At 38.0% G+C, this 14360-nt stretch overlaps 1 protein-coding gene across 8 annotated transcripts in view; it reads left to right on the forward strand.

The window, feature by feature from the left end:
• UBR5 (ubiquitin protein ligase E3 component n-recognin 5) overlaps positions 1-10767 on the forward strand; it is a 123937-nt gene extending 113170 nt beyond the window's left edge. For all 8 annotated transcript variants that reach the window (XM_032467730.1, XM_032467732.1, XM_032467728.1 and 5 more), the window contains exons 54-59: positions 158-242; positions 4040-4195; positions 4539-4652; positions 6122-6266; positions 7436-7521; positions 10138-10767. In XM_032467730.1, coding sequence (XP_032323621.1) covers positions 158-242; positions 4040-4195; positions 4539-4652; positions 6122-6266; positions 7436-7521; positions 10138-10350 — 799 coding nt within the window. In that variant the 3' untranslated portion in view covers positions 10351-10767. The remainder of the gene's footprint in view (positions 1-157; positions 243-4039; positions 4196-4538; positions 4653-6121; positions 6267-7435; positions 7522-10137) is intronic.
• The last annotated feature ends 3593 nt before the right edge of the window (positions 10768-14360 follow it).

Genomic DNA, 14360 nt, shown 5'->3' on the forward strand with positions numbered 1-14360 from the left:
ATTAGTTTTTAAAAATGTGTATATGCTCTACTTCATAATGATTAGAAATGAGGCTGTTAGAATTTCTGAACATTGTATGTATATTATGTGTGCATGCGATTATGTGTTCTAGAATTATTTTTGAATTTAAATACTATTTCCTTGTTTTTATTTTTAGGATTCTTGGACTTTGTCTGTTACAGAATGAACTATGTCCTATCACATTGAACAGACATGTGATTAAAGTGTTGCTTGGTAGGAAAGTAAGTGATTTTAATGAACCTGACTGCTTTTACATTTGCAGAAACTTTCTTTTACAAATCGTTTACAAACATTTAGTGACATTAGAGGAAATCTGAATACATGGAGGAGAGAGCATAGCAGAGTAGGTGACACACAGGTGGGTTTGGAGGGTCTGACAGACCTGGGTCCTCTTGTAGACAAATCCTCTGACATTTACGGCATAGTTCTCCATTTATAAAATGGTAAAGAAAACAGTATGTATAGTGCCTGGTACATAGTAAGTGCTCAGTAGATTTTTAACTATTATTATTAGTTGTAGCAAATAGTAGTGGAGGTATAAGTAGTACTGTATTGTAAAGGGCATTCTCAGTTTCAAATATACATATAAGATGTACATGGGTAGAAGGGACAAAAGACTAAGAAAACATAGCACAGCATGCTTGATAATTATTTCTGGGTGACAGTTTGTTGTATGTGTTTTGATAATTTGACAGCTTATACATTCCTTTATGATGGGGAGGGGAAAACCACATTCTTTAAAATTAACGTATAATACTAATTATAATACAGAAAACAATGAAATATTTTACAGTCCTTTTTAGTGATGCATATCACACATCTGATATGAATTAGCATTGTTAAAGCTGTGGCCTGTTAATAATTTTCTTTACTCAAACCCACTGATGAATATTGTTTTCTATTATTACAGCATATCACATTTTGATATATTTTTCCCTTTTTATTAACTCTGACTCTCTTGACTTTTGAGTATTCCAACTAAAATATTCCTTTTAACTTTTTTTATTGAGTATTAGTCATTTTACAATGTTGTGTCAAATTCTAGTGTAGAGCACAATTTTTCAGTCATACATGAACATATATATATTCATTGTCACATTTTTTCCCCCGCTATGAGCTACCACAAGATCTTGTATATTTTTCCCTGTGCTATACAGTATAATCTTGTTTATCTATTCTGCATTTTAAAATCCCAGTCTGTCCCTTCCCACCCCCCGCCCCCTTGGCAACCACAAGTTTGTATTCTATGTCTATGAGTCTGTTTCTGTTTTGTATTTGTTTGTTTATATTCCTCATATAAGCGATCTCATATGGTATTTTTCTTTCTCTTTCTGGCTTTACTTCACTTAGAATGACATTCTCCAGGAACATCCGTGTTGCTGCAAATGGTGTTATGTTGTTGGGTTTTGTGGCTGAATAGTATTCCATTGTATAAATATACCACATCATTATTCAGTCATCTGTTGATGGATTTTAGGCTGTTTCCATGTCTTGGCTATTGTAAATAGTGCTGCTATGAACACTGGGGTGCAGGGGTCATTTTGAAGTAGGGTGGTGTCTTGGTGTGGGTCTGTTTGGGTTCTTCCTGTTTGGGACCCTCTGAGCCTCCTGTACTTGGACATCTGATTCCTTTAGCTTTGGGAAGTTCTCAGTCATGATTTCTTCAAATACCTTTTCAATCCCCTTTGTTCTTTCTTCCCCTTCTGGAACCCCTATTATGAGTAGATTGGCACGCTTTATATTATCCCATAGGTCCCTTATATTGCTTTCATTGTTTTTTATTTGTTTTTCTCTCAGCTGTTCTGATTGGGTGCTTTCTCTTGTCCTGTCTTCTAGGTCACTTACTCGTTCCTCTGCATCATCTAGCCTGCTTTGTACACCCTTTAGGTCAGCTCTCATCTCAGCAAATGAGTTTACTAATTCTACTTGGTTCTTTATAGCTTCTATTTCATTTTTGACATATTTTATATCTCTAAACACTGTTTCTTTTAGTTCCTTCAGTACTTTGATCACTCCTTTTTTGAAATCTTGGCTCTAGTAGGCCATCGATGTCTATTTCCTTGATCGTGCTTTCAGGGGATTTCTCTTGATGTTTTAATTGGGGGTGGTTCCTCTGCTTCTTCATATTGCTCGTATCTCTGGCAGTGTGGCTTAAGGAGTATCAGTTATCTAGTTCTCCTGGAGACAGTGTGCTCTTAATGATATTATCGAGAGGTCTTTGTATTTTTGCCCTGTTTCGTGAACTCAGCTTGCTGTTTCCAGAGGCCCTCTGTTGGCGCCCTCGTCTGTGCTGCTCCCAGCAGTGGCTGTCAGTTAGCAGATCGTACCCCCCCCAACACTGGGTCAGGAGCTGAGCTCTTACCCAGTGGGTGGGTGGGTCATTCCCCCTCCCCCTCCCGATTCTGCAATCAGATGCTGTGCTTTGGGGGAGGCAGGTGGGTGGATCACGCCCCCTCCCAGCACATGGTCAGGCGCTGCATTCCTGCCAGGAAGGCGGGTGGCCGCCCACCCTCTCCCAGCGCCGGTTGCTCTGCTGCTCTATGCAGCTGCCCGCTCCGCCTCGGGTCAGTGCTCCAAAGGTGGGCTTGGGGAAGACTGCGGAACGGCCCCACCCCTGCTCCATGCCAAATCTCTGCTCCTTGCTTGTCTTGGCAGCACGAGTTCTCTGAGGTGCCAGGGCAGAAAGATCCTATCTGCCTCGGGCTGTAAACAAGTCTCAGTCCTGCCTAGGAGGTTGCAGAGCCCCTGGTTGCAGATTCAGGTCTTGGCCCTACCCCTGCCTGGGCGCTGCACACAGGAGATGGCAGCTGTGGCTGCGCCCTGCCTCTCTTCTCACGAGAAGTGCCAGTAATGGCGGCACAGGTCTGAGGATACAAAGGCTACGGCGCCCCTCCCCCCAGGCACACCAGCCTTGTTGCTTTGCTTTTTTCACAATTTATGGGGGACTGAGGTTGTTCTGCTCCGTATCCCCTCCCAGCCACGGCACATAGCCCCTTGCAGTCCCCAGGGCTGCCTCAGTGCAGCCGCCCCCGTCCTCCGCCCGGCTCAGGCGGCCTGTCCTGGCCCCAGCTGCCAGCTCACATCTCAGGCTGGGTGTTGTGGGGACCCTAAGTGCCCGTTTAACTCAGTTCTGTCAGTCAAGGGGTGCTCGGGGCAGATCTGAGCCTCAGGGGCTCCCCCTCGGTCCCGCTGGCGTCTCAGTTGGAGAGGGGAGACCCAGCGAACCAGCACCAATCCTCCTTTGCCACTCCCTCCCTGAGGGATTGGTCCCTCAGTGTTTTGCTTTTTCTTCTTTCTTTTTTCCTTTTCTTCTACTAGAGGTTTGGTGTCTTTGTGTTTCGAAGAGGGTGATGTTCTGTCAGAGTTCGGCACGTGCTCTGGTTGGCTAAGTAGGTCCGTAGATGTGAGTTTTGGTGTATTTGTGGGAGAGGGAGAGCTACAATCATCCTTCTACTCCGCCATCTTGCTTCTCTCCTCGACTAAAATATTCTTGTGCAGAGAAAGAACTGGACTTCAAGCTCAGCAACATCAAAATGTTGAGCCTTTAACAAGGTTTATAGAAAAGATCACAGAATCAAATAGATGCAAGTTTAACCAGTGATATGACCTTCAGCATGTTACTGAATTCCTTTAAGCATCAGATTCATCCTCTGGCATTAATAATCTGTATTTATGGTTATTGTCAAGACTAAATAGGTTTAGTGTGTTTAGGACCAGCTGCTCAGCATGATCACCTTTTAATAATTAGTCCTGGTTTCTGCAAATAAATTATTTTAGGACTGAAAAAAAAAACTATTACACTACTGGCTTTAAATTTTTTCAAAATGTATATTATACTTGATATACTTTGAAATTAAATGTATTTATTAAAACTTTACCTCTTTCAATCAGTTATATATTTAGTGGAAGATTATTCTTTATCAGTATATCTTCAAATTAGATAAAATTCTTTATTACAGCTTTTAATTCACTAAAGATGTTTCTTTCATAACTGAGTTTCATATGATTACTTTCTTAGGTCAATTGGCATGATTTTGCTTTTTTTGACCCTGTGATGTATGAGAGTTTGCGGCAACTTATCCTTGCTTCTCAGAGTTCAGATGCTGATGCTGTTTTCTCAGCGATGGATTTGGCATTTGCAATTGACCTGTGTAAAGAAGAGGGTGGAGGACAGGTAAAACAAATGTATAATTTTCTGTTTCTGGCAAGAGAACTTGGTTAGTCTGTTTTGCTTGTCATATAGAAAAACAGTTTAGATATATAGGGACCAAGAAAGAGAACACACACAGAAAAGACACAGGAGATTGAGAGAGGAAGAGGAAGAGGAATGGATGGAGAGAATGAGAGGTAGAAGAGTTTATAGTTGACCTGGGCCTAAAATGTCTGCATCTCTTAGATACTTCTCAGATACAGATTTTTAGATTTTAAAATTTTAGAGAGACGTTGTTTTGTGAACTGTTAACTTACTACTGCTTTGACAAAGTTGTTTTTAAATGGCACTACTAAATTTTTCACAGGTTGAACTTATTCCTAATGGTGTAAATATACCAGTCACTCCCCAGAATGTGTATGAGTATGTGCGGAAATATGCCGAGCACAGAATGTTGGTAGTTGCAGAACAGCCATTACATGTAAGTGTTTCCTTCTAGAAAATGTTACTTGATCTGCTGAGGTGACTTGTGTCTTCTGTTTTAAACTAGCTCACAAGTGTATTCACTTGCCTATAAAAGATCAAAATTTTTGAACCAAAATGAAATTATGTACAATGTAAATTACACCTGTATTCAGACCAACTTTCTTTTGGGGTAAAACTACTTGGAAAAACCATGTAGTCATCAGAAAGTAGATTTGGTGAGTAAAAATTTGGAAAGGATGCTGTGGGACTGGAATGACTACTGTTTTAGGGTCCTACAAATGCCTGCCCACAGCTCTGGTGACCCCCTAGAAGGACTCCTGGGACTCAGAGGCACTGGTACTCACAGGTATGGTTTATTACGGTGAAAGAACTCTCACAGGGGGAAAAATACATCAGATGGAGTCTGGAGGAATCCAGGTACAGGCTCCAGAGTTCTGTCTCTGGGGTGTAGGTTGTCACAAAGAACATATTTCTTCCTCTAGCAGTGAATTACAGCAACGTGTGCATTGTTTGTGCTTAGGGAAGCCTGCTTAAGAGCCAGAGCCCAGCCAGGGTTTTTGTTGAAGGCCAGTCCCGTAAGCAGTTCACACTCCCAGAGGAAATGCACATGTTCATCATAAATCACCTTGTTTGCACAGATAGTTTAAGCAAGCTGGTTCAGCAGGGTTTCTTGCCCCAGGTATTCAGAAATAGCCATATCAGTTAGTAATGTAGGGAACACTCCAAAAACTAAGTTTCCAGATGCCAGCCAAGGACCATGCCTTTAATCAGGCTCTTCTAAAGAACACCATCAGGCTGCTACATTAACTCTTTCTCCATTAATGTAAAAATGTTTTATCAAGTGTTTCTGATCCCTGTACTGGGAATAGCTGTCCAGGGTCTGGAATCATACTGTCAGGGTTCAAATCATGGCTGCAGCAGCCCCCTCTAGCTGCCTGACATTAGCAAACCACTTAAGTACTTTGTGCTTTGGTTCCCTCCTCTGCAAAATGAGGATAGGATTAAATGAATTAATTAATTTATGTAAGGTACTTAGAACAGTTCTTGGCATACGGTAATTTCTCAGTTAAGCCACTAGATTTTCAGTTTGTGTCAGGGATGTTTGTTTTTGTCATTATCATACCCTTTCTAGAATGCTGATAGGATAGCACATTTGACATATTGAAGCTACTCATTCTTGCTTAATGACTAGCCTGTTATTAACTAAAATAATTTTTTTAATTATGTTAACTCCTATTACATAATAATACTCCTTCACTTTTGAACCTGTAGCCTTTTCACAATGCCCTTTTTCCTTTGCTTTTCTTGAATCTGTTAAGAAACTCAAAATACAGAACTTAATTTTTTCTCTCGGGTTTAAAATGAGAACTAGTATTCCTAAATTAGTTATTGGGCTGTAACAACAACAAATGTGGAAAATAAAGCATGGATAGTAATAAAAAGAAAATTTTTGAAATCCTCTAGGCAATGAGGAAAGGTCTACTGGATGTGCTTCCAAAAAATTCATTAGAAGATTTAACAGCAGAAGATTTTAGGCTTTTGGTAAATGGCTGTGGCGAAGTTAATGTGCAAATGCTGATCAGTTTCACCTCTTTCAATGATGAATCAGGTATGGGATTTTTTAAATGTTTATTTAAGGAATAAGCTATAGAGATAGTTTGGTCAGTCAGCATTTTCTTAGTTTCTAGTTTTGATAAATTTACAGGGCTTAATTCTTTTATTGCTTAATTTTTCTAGGTTTTAAAGAATGTATGAATACAAGTAAAAATTCTTTGTGGTGAGCAGTTGTGTAAAAAGGATTTTTATTACTAATTAAGAAAAAAATAACCCATGTGACAATTCTATAGACCTTTCCCAATTCATGGTTCTTAAACTTGCTAGTTAAAAGAATTTGATTGCATGATGTTTGCTTTGTAGAGCTCGACCTACTGCACACTTAGAAAGACATAACAGCACACAAACACATGGAGAAGCTAGAAAGAATATCAAGACATAGTGATAATCCTAGAATAACATTTATCTTTAGTGCTTGATTTGTTGCAGCTCTTTTTAAAGTCTCATATTCTAGGAATAGACTTTAGCTGTGTCAATACAATAAAACACTGGAAACGCCAAGAAATTCATGAGAGGATTATACCTCTAGTCCAAGATTATTGTATATATGAAGGTACCAGTTTTTCCCCCAGTATTTTTCATAGTTTGCAGACCAGCTTCAACCTAATTATAGTAGGTTAAATTTGGGTAAATTTTGGTTTTCGTGCTTGCCAACATATAGATCCCTGCATAATAGTTTTTGTGCTTTTTAATACAGTTTTCAGTACTTGTGAGATAATAATTTGGCCCATTACAAACCAGAAACCTAGGAGGGGAAAAAATCTCTAAAGACACTCCAAGTATGATCCTCACATCAGCATCATCCGGAAGTTTTTTACAAATGCACAGTCTCTGGTTCTTCCCCTCTCTTCCCGCATGCCTAGTGAATGAGAATCTGCACTTTAAAAAGATCCACCAAGTGATTCGTAAACTCACTTTGAGAAGCACTGGTTTAAGATCACGAGAAGAATGACTTACAGATGGGATTAAAGTCAAGTGATTCATTTTCTTCTATTGGTCGTATGTTGGTCATTAGGATGGACTAATGAACTATAGAGGTTTCACATTATGCAAATGGTCCTAATTTCCTATATTAAGAATTAGCCCCCCCATCATATTTTAATTTTATAACTATTATTAGAAGAGAAACTGATACAGTATTATTGAATTTATATTTATTTGTAGGAGAAAATGCTGAGAAGCTCTTGCAGTTCAAGCGTTGGTTCTGGTCAATTGTAGAGAAGATGAGCATGACAGAACGACAAGATCTTGTAAGTTAAAAGTTTCACAAAATTTGTAGAAGAAAATGTAAAAACGTAAAAGGCTGTCATACACAGTATTTAAAGTTTGTAATGGTTGATCATTTTTAATTCTGGCTAAGGAAATTACCAAAGGTCAAAACTAAAAGGCAGTTTTGTTTTTCGACTCCAGAACAGAACATCTGAAGTTCTAGTAAAATTGTAAGCAGAGTGAAATACATCTCAGCGATTAATATGCAGTCCTTAGTCCTTTTGACTAGTGGCAAGCCTTTGCAAAATTTTTGAATAGTATCTTAATTCCTACTTGTACACTATGAATAGAATAGCTTAATTATGAGTAATAAGTCTGATTTTAATCTTATTATTACTATTAGAATCATAAATTAGCTCATGTAAACTTTGATCATACTGAAAAAGTCCATCAAGTCTATGGAATCTGGGTCCAACCATTAGTATATATCCAAATCATTATCCTTTCATTATCTTGAAAGGCAGTCTCCTCTAGACTTTCTTGTAGAAATTTCAGGGACATTCCTTACCCAGAGAATCTGAGATCCTTTTTATTCATATTCCTCATAGTTCCCTATTATATTTCCCCTGTTGAACCAGCCTTAGTTCTCAGAACTCTAAACCAGACTACTTATGGAATGCATTAAAATGATTCAGTTTCTAGATATAACCCCCAGTTTCACTTGAGAGAGGGGGAAATGGTCACGGAAGGACACAACTTGCAGTTTCCTATTTACCTTTAACTTAGGCAGTAACTTATTTTCTTGTGGGGAGGGGTCCTGCGTTTAGCACTCCTTCATCTTTACACCGCCCCAAAAGCCTTCCTGTATTTCTCCACTATCGTGAGACAGGTTGTCCAGCAGTCCTAGCTGTCGGCTGACTCTGCTCTTGGCTTAGCCATCTGGTGGTTTCCTAGGTTGTTCCCTAGTAGATTCCGTGTAATTCCATGTAATCTGACTTCCCCAATCTTGTGATCCGACCCTAAACCCCTGCCAGTGCTAATACCATATCTGTCCCTGTTGGTTTTAGGAGCACCTGAATAGCTTTTAGGGTTCCTTTAAGTCAATATTTGGATTTGTGTTCCTAGTCAATATTTCCTTAAGAAAGGAACCATATTAATTCTAGAAGACCTACCAAAAACAGAAAGAGGAATAACTGACTATTTGCTATGAGTTCTAAGGTTATCTATTCTCTAGTTATAATTTTCTGCCATTTCTGTCAAGTTAAATCTCACTTCATTTTTGTCTTCCACTAGAAGAGAAATTTGTTAACTATTCAGTCTTTTATAAAAAAAGACAAAAAATCTCCCTCTGTAGGGGCTCCATAATTTCCTATCAATAGCTTTAATTTGTGAGCTTCACTCTTTAATCTCCTATAAAAATATCTGTTCTTTGGACTTAGCGTATATCAAGGTATCTTTTACCCCCATCTTCTTTGATCCTTCCTCTTTTGGGAGGTTATCCTTCACATATTGTTGTTTTATCCTGATGCGTCTGAGCAGAAGAACTCAGGGACAGGCTTCCTAAACTGTTCTCCCTTGAATTATTAGTCCTAGGGTTATTGGGCAAGACTACATAGTTTAATACCCTCTTGGAGAGTCACACAGTTCACTAGTAAAAGTTCTGAGAAGTACCTCTTCAACTTTTTGGAGGTCTAGTCATGTAGTCATTTACTATGGTTAACCACATTCATCCTCAGAGAAATATTAAGCCTGGTTTTTACCTGTAAAATGAGTAGATTGGGTCAGCTTTATCTCTAGAGTACCTTCCAGCCTTTTTACAGTTCTTTAAAGATTTTGTAGACCCTTACACTTAGCAGTTTCTTTTTCTGTCCCCTTCTATAGAATTTTAGGTGGGATTTCTCAAAAAACAATGCTGCAGAAAATAGATTGGTTCCTTTAGGTTTCCTAGGCACTCTGGGATATTGTATATATTTGTCTTGTGCACTAAAAATGCAAGATTTTAAAAGCTTTACCTTAAAAGATAGATAGGCACTGTCTTAACTGTCAATAAGAAATGGTATGTATTAATAATATTTCAGGAAAATATATCCTTGGTTATATTTAAGTAAAAAGTAATTGATGCTATGCTGCACAAATCAGCCTGGGCACTCTATTAACATGGCTTATTGCATGAATTTTGATGTACAGTAGATGCTGTCCAGCACTTAATTACTATTATAAAGTTATTTTGTATCACAGTGCACCACTGAAAATACTGGGTTTTGCTAGTAGATAAAATGCAAAATAACTTTTTTATAACCTCTAACTTCTGTGAAGTTTGAACCTTTTCTGGAGACTTTGTGCTTTATTCCTACTAAGAGATACTCTGGAATTTAGCAACTGGAAAGGCCCTTAGCATTGGGTCCAACAGCCTCATGTTACAGATGGGAAACTGAGTCACTGAAATAGTCACTTTTCTACATATCTGGCACTTTTTTCCCTTCTGACCCTGAACCTTTCCTTTTCAGCACAAGAAATAAATTTAATACCCAGGTCAAAGAAATACCCCATTGCAGGTTTTAACAAAAGAATGGGACTCTCTGTATATATTGCCAGAATTCAGGGTTGAATGTTAATCTGTTAAAAGCCAAAATTGTAATCATTATACTCCTGTTTAGGTTTACTTTTGGACATCAAGCCCATCATTACCAGCCAGTGAAGAAGGATTTCAGCCTATGCCCTCAATCACAATAAGACCACCAGATGACCAACATCTCCCTACTGCAAATACGTGCATTTCTCGACTTTACGTCCCACTCTATTCCTCTAAACAGATTCTCAAACAGAAATTGCTACTCGCCATTAAGACCAAGAATTTTGGTTTTGTGTAGAGTATAAAAAGTGTGTATTGCTGTGTAATATTACTAGCTAATTTTGTAGATTTTTTTTCCATTTGTCTATAAAAGTTTATGAAAGTTAATGCTGTCACACCCCCTGGTGGTACCTTAAAGAGATTAAATGCAAACATTCCTTGCTGAGTTTGTAGCTTAAAGGCCTGAGGAGCACTAGCAACATTTGACCTTAATGGTTTGCTAGTCAACAACTTGTGGGTCTAACCCCAGCCAAAGATGACAGCAGAACAACATAATTTACACTGTGATTTATCTTTTTGCTGAGGGGAAAAAAATGTAAAATGTTCTGAAAATTCACTGCTGCCTTTGTGGAAGTGTTTCAGCAAAGGTTCTTGTATAGAGGGAATAGGGAATTTCAAAATAAAAAATTAAGTATGTTCTGTGTTTTCATTTTAACTTTTTTTATGGTGTTTAATTTGTGGTTGGCTGCAGTTGTGTATCATGTATATGGAACTTGTAAAAAAAAAATAAGTTCTGGACATTCAGATCTTAGAGATGAAATCACTTTTACCTATAAAAACCACTTTTATTGCAGTTTACTTTGACTGCATTGAGCTCTAGGATATTAAATGATATCACTAATTTTTTGCATGTAATTTGTTCATTTGAGTGAGGGCACTTTTTTGTACATATGATGGGGCCAATGCACAATACTTTATCACAATCAACTTTTTTTCTTTGTATCCCTATTTCAGTGAGCAGTCAGTCAGAAGTACTGCACTTCACTTCTAACTAGACATTTGTACTAAGGTATTTCAGTTATGTAAACTCAGCCTGGGCACTTTCTGATAACTGTAAAATGTTTTATAAGATCATGATTATTGAAGATACATTTTGGAAAATTTTAAATGTTCGTGAGCAGCTTAACTACTTTTGTATCTAGCCTTTTTTAAGTATCTTGTTACATTTACTTTTTTAAATAAATTACAGAAGAAATGTCAAGTAATACTGAAGAAACAATAGTTTTTATTTATGTAACTGTACATTTTTAAACTAAGGGCAATACACCGACACGGTTATGTGCATAAACTTTTTGATTTAAAGAACTAAATGTTTGTTTATATAGCCATGGACTATAAGAAACAGAAGAAAATCAGTCCACATTTTACAGTTAGCAGAGAATCCTGAATGGCACTAGCCAGGCCACCTTTTCTTTTTATAAATGAGGACAGTCAAGTGTGACCCTTATTTGGCATAGGAAGTTAACGCACTTAAATTTAAAAACCGACAGGTTCTTTTTTGATGACCCATTAATTATGTAGCTTAGGACCAATAACTCTAAATTCTTGTGGTTTTAGTAGCTTTATTCAATGACATAATAAGGAACACTGAACACTGTTTTCTTTACCATGTCTTCAGTAAAGTGACTTAAATCAGTCACTTTACACATTGAAAATGAGGCAAGATATCCTCTGGAATCTTTCCTTACAGTTCCTTTATAGGACTCCTGGCCTTTGGGATGTTTTTCACGTTCAAAGGCACTCACTATGCTTTATGATATATATATATCTCATATATATATATTAAACTTCCTTCATAAAACTGAACGTGATATTCTCATCCCTGAGACAACAGAAACTTGAGATAGTAGTGAAACTGTAGTACTTACAACTTACACAACATATGATGTATCACATGTGTAAATTAACCAAAGGTTATTTTACAAAGTGAGACATTGGTTTTTAATGTCTAAATGCCATTTCTGAATAAATGAAATAATTATTAGATTAAGAGCTGATTTTCATCAATGTGTCTGAAAGATAAAAACTTGTATGCACATGATGGAGCTGATAAAATATTAAATGAGAACAAACTAGATATGATTAGGACATTTGAAACCCTAATTGTGAACTTACTTTTATTTTTTAATAGTTATTAAAAGAATGAAAATATTTAAAATAATGCACAATGTCTTAAGTCTTCCTAAATCAAGATTTTGGTTAAGATGCTTTTAGGAATATTAAAAGCAGAGTAAGTTTTTTTTTTTTTTTAAATAAAGCATAAAATGGTTCTAAATGTAAAATAAAGTCATGTAAAATAAAGTTCTCTTTTGGTCTTGTTTAGTGATTAAACCTAATGACTTGAAAACAAATTTAGGAAGAGAAGACCAAGAATGAACTTTACTAAAGGTTTTCAAAGTTTTGCTACATTCCCCCTCCCTAAATTATCTGAATGTCAAGACTGTCCAGTATAAACGAATTCCTGAGGCAGACTTGAGAGGATTTTTAAATAGTACGTGGTTTCACTATTTAGTACTTGCTCCTGAAGACATGATTTCTCACCTAAAGATAAGATTGTTTTTGTGTGTTTAGAGGTAGTCAGCAATATCTAGGTCTAAACTCAAACTGAGATCTTCCCTTGAGGCAGCAGTTCTTAGGCTTCTGTGTGCATGGTTCTCTTGCGGAGCTTGTTAATGCAGACTTCTAAGCTCTGCTCATCCTATCAATCACATTCTGATTCAGTACCTCTGAAGTGGAGGACAAATCTTTATTCTTAACAGCATCCCAGGTGATTCTAAAACTGCCCAAAGAGCATTCCTTTTTATTCATGAATATAAATCCCCTGCTGGTAAACTCCCTAGAGCCAAACTTTACCTACTTATAACCTATGGAAAAGTACTTCTGTTAATCATCTGCTCCTAGATTAGGCTCTTTCTCCTATACCTGGGTAGTGAATGAAAGCATTTTCAACGTTTACATTAACCTAAGTAGGTAGGCATGAACATAGAGATTCTTCTCTAAACATCATTTGATTAATATAGAATTGTATCTAAAATGTGGTTTGTTTATTCATGTCAAGATACCCTGGATTACATATAAGCAAAAGAATGTTACTTCATGAAATACAAAAAAACAAAAAAAGGATTTTTGACTGTAAACTTGAAGCTTCTCTTAATTACTTTTACTGAGAACTCAGTATTGTGCCAGGCACTTTGTCAGAGCTTTACACGTAGTAGCTTGTTTTATCCTATGAGATAGGCACTATTATCCTCACAGATAGGGAACTAGACACAGATTGAATAACTTGCTCAAGGTTACTCAGCTGGTAAGTGCTGAAATGAGAGATGACTCCAGGCATCCTGGAGCTTCCTAAACATTGGGCTACACTATTTTGTGGAAGGTGTGATTATAAACAAGTGATTTGGTCATTAAAGGTCCTGATCACCTAATTCCAACGTGTGGGTGTTTGGTGGGGGGGGGGTCCCCATACCACCAAACAATGCACTGACACTAGCTGGGGTGTCCTAACAGTTCTCAATCCATCTACCTGGAGGTAGCGTCAGACTCCACAGGTAAAGGGCTCAATCCCACAAGACCCACTTTTCACCTCAGAAGCCAACTGCAAGGCTAGGTTGTTACCTGTATTTATTATTGGGCCAACTCTCCTTCAAAGTCCAACAACCCGCATTCCGGGGCTCCCAGATGTCTGAAATTCTTTACTGGATGTGTTTCCCCTAACAAACTAGTAGACACAGGTAATGCTTACCTTATAAAACCCCAAAACCTCTTACCTCACCTACAATCACAGACTTGCACACAAGCCAATCAGGCACCTTGTCACCAGACCTTATAAAAGACTTCAACAACCGGCCCCTGGTGTCGTCTGTGTGGCTCGCTGTTGCCTATAGCAGCGTTAACTATAAAACGTTTCCCTAGTCCTGTCCTTCGCCTCGGTGCTCACACAGGCACCTCTCGTCTGTGTGGCCCGCTGTTGTCTACGACAGCATACCCTAATAAACTTTCTATTCTTACGCTTAATCTGGTAAATTCTGGTAAATTACCAACCCGCATGTCACTGGCTCACCAACCAGCTGCCCTGTTGTGTCACACAACACTTGATGACTGACTGGCTACATAGGTCAGAGGTTCCCATGACCCCCACTTGACTAATCTGCTGAAGCGGCACACAGAACTTAGACATTTTACTTACTAGATCACTGGTTTATTAGTAACTCAGGAACAACCAGATGGAAGATAAAACACTGGGCA

The sequence above is a fragment of the Camelus ferus genome, chromosome 25 (assembly GCF_009834535.1).
Source record: "Camelus ferus isolate YT-003-E chromosome 25, BCGSAC_Cfer_1.0, whole genome shotgun sequence".
Classification (NCBI taxonomy): domain Eukaryota; kingdom Metazoa; phylum Chordata; class Mammalia; order Artiodactyla; family Camelidae; genus Camelus; species Camelus ferus.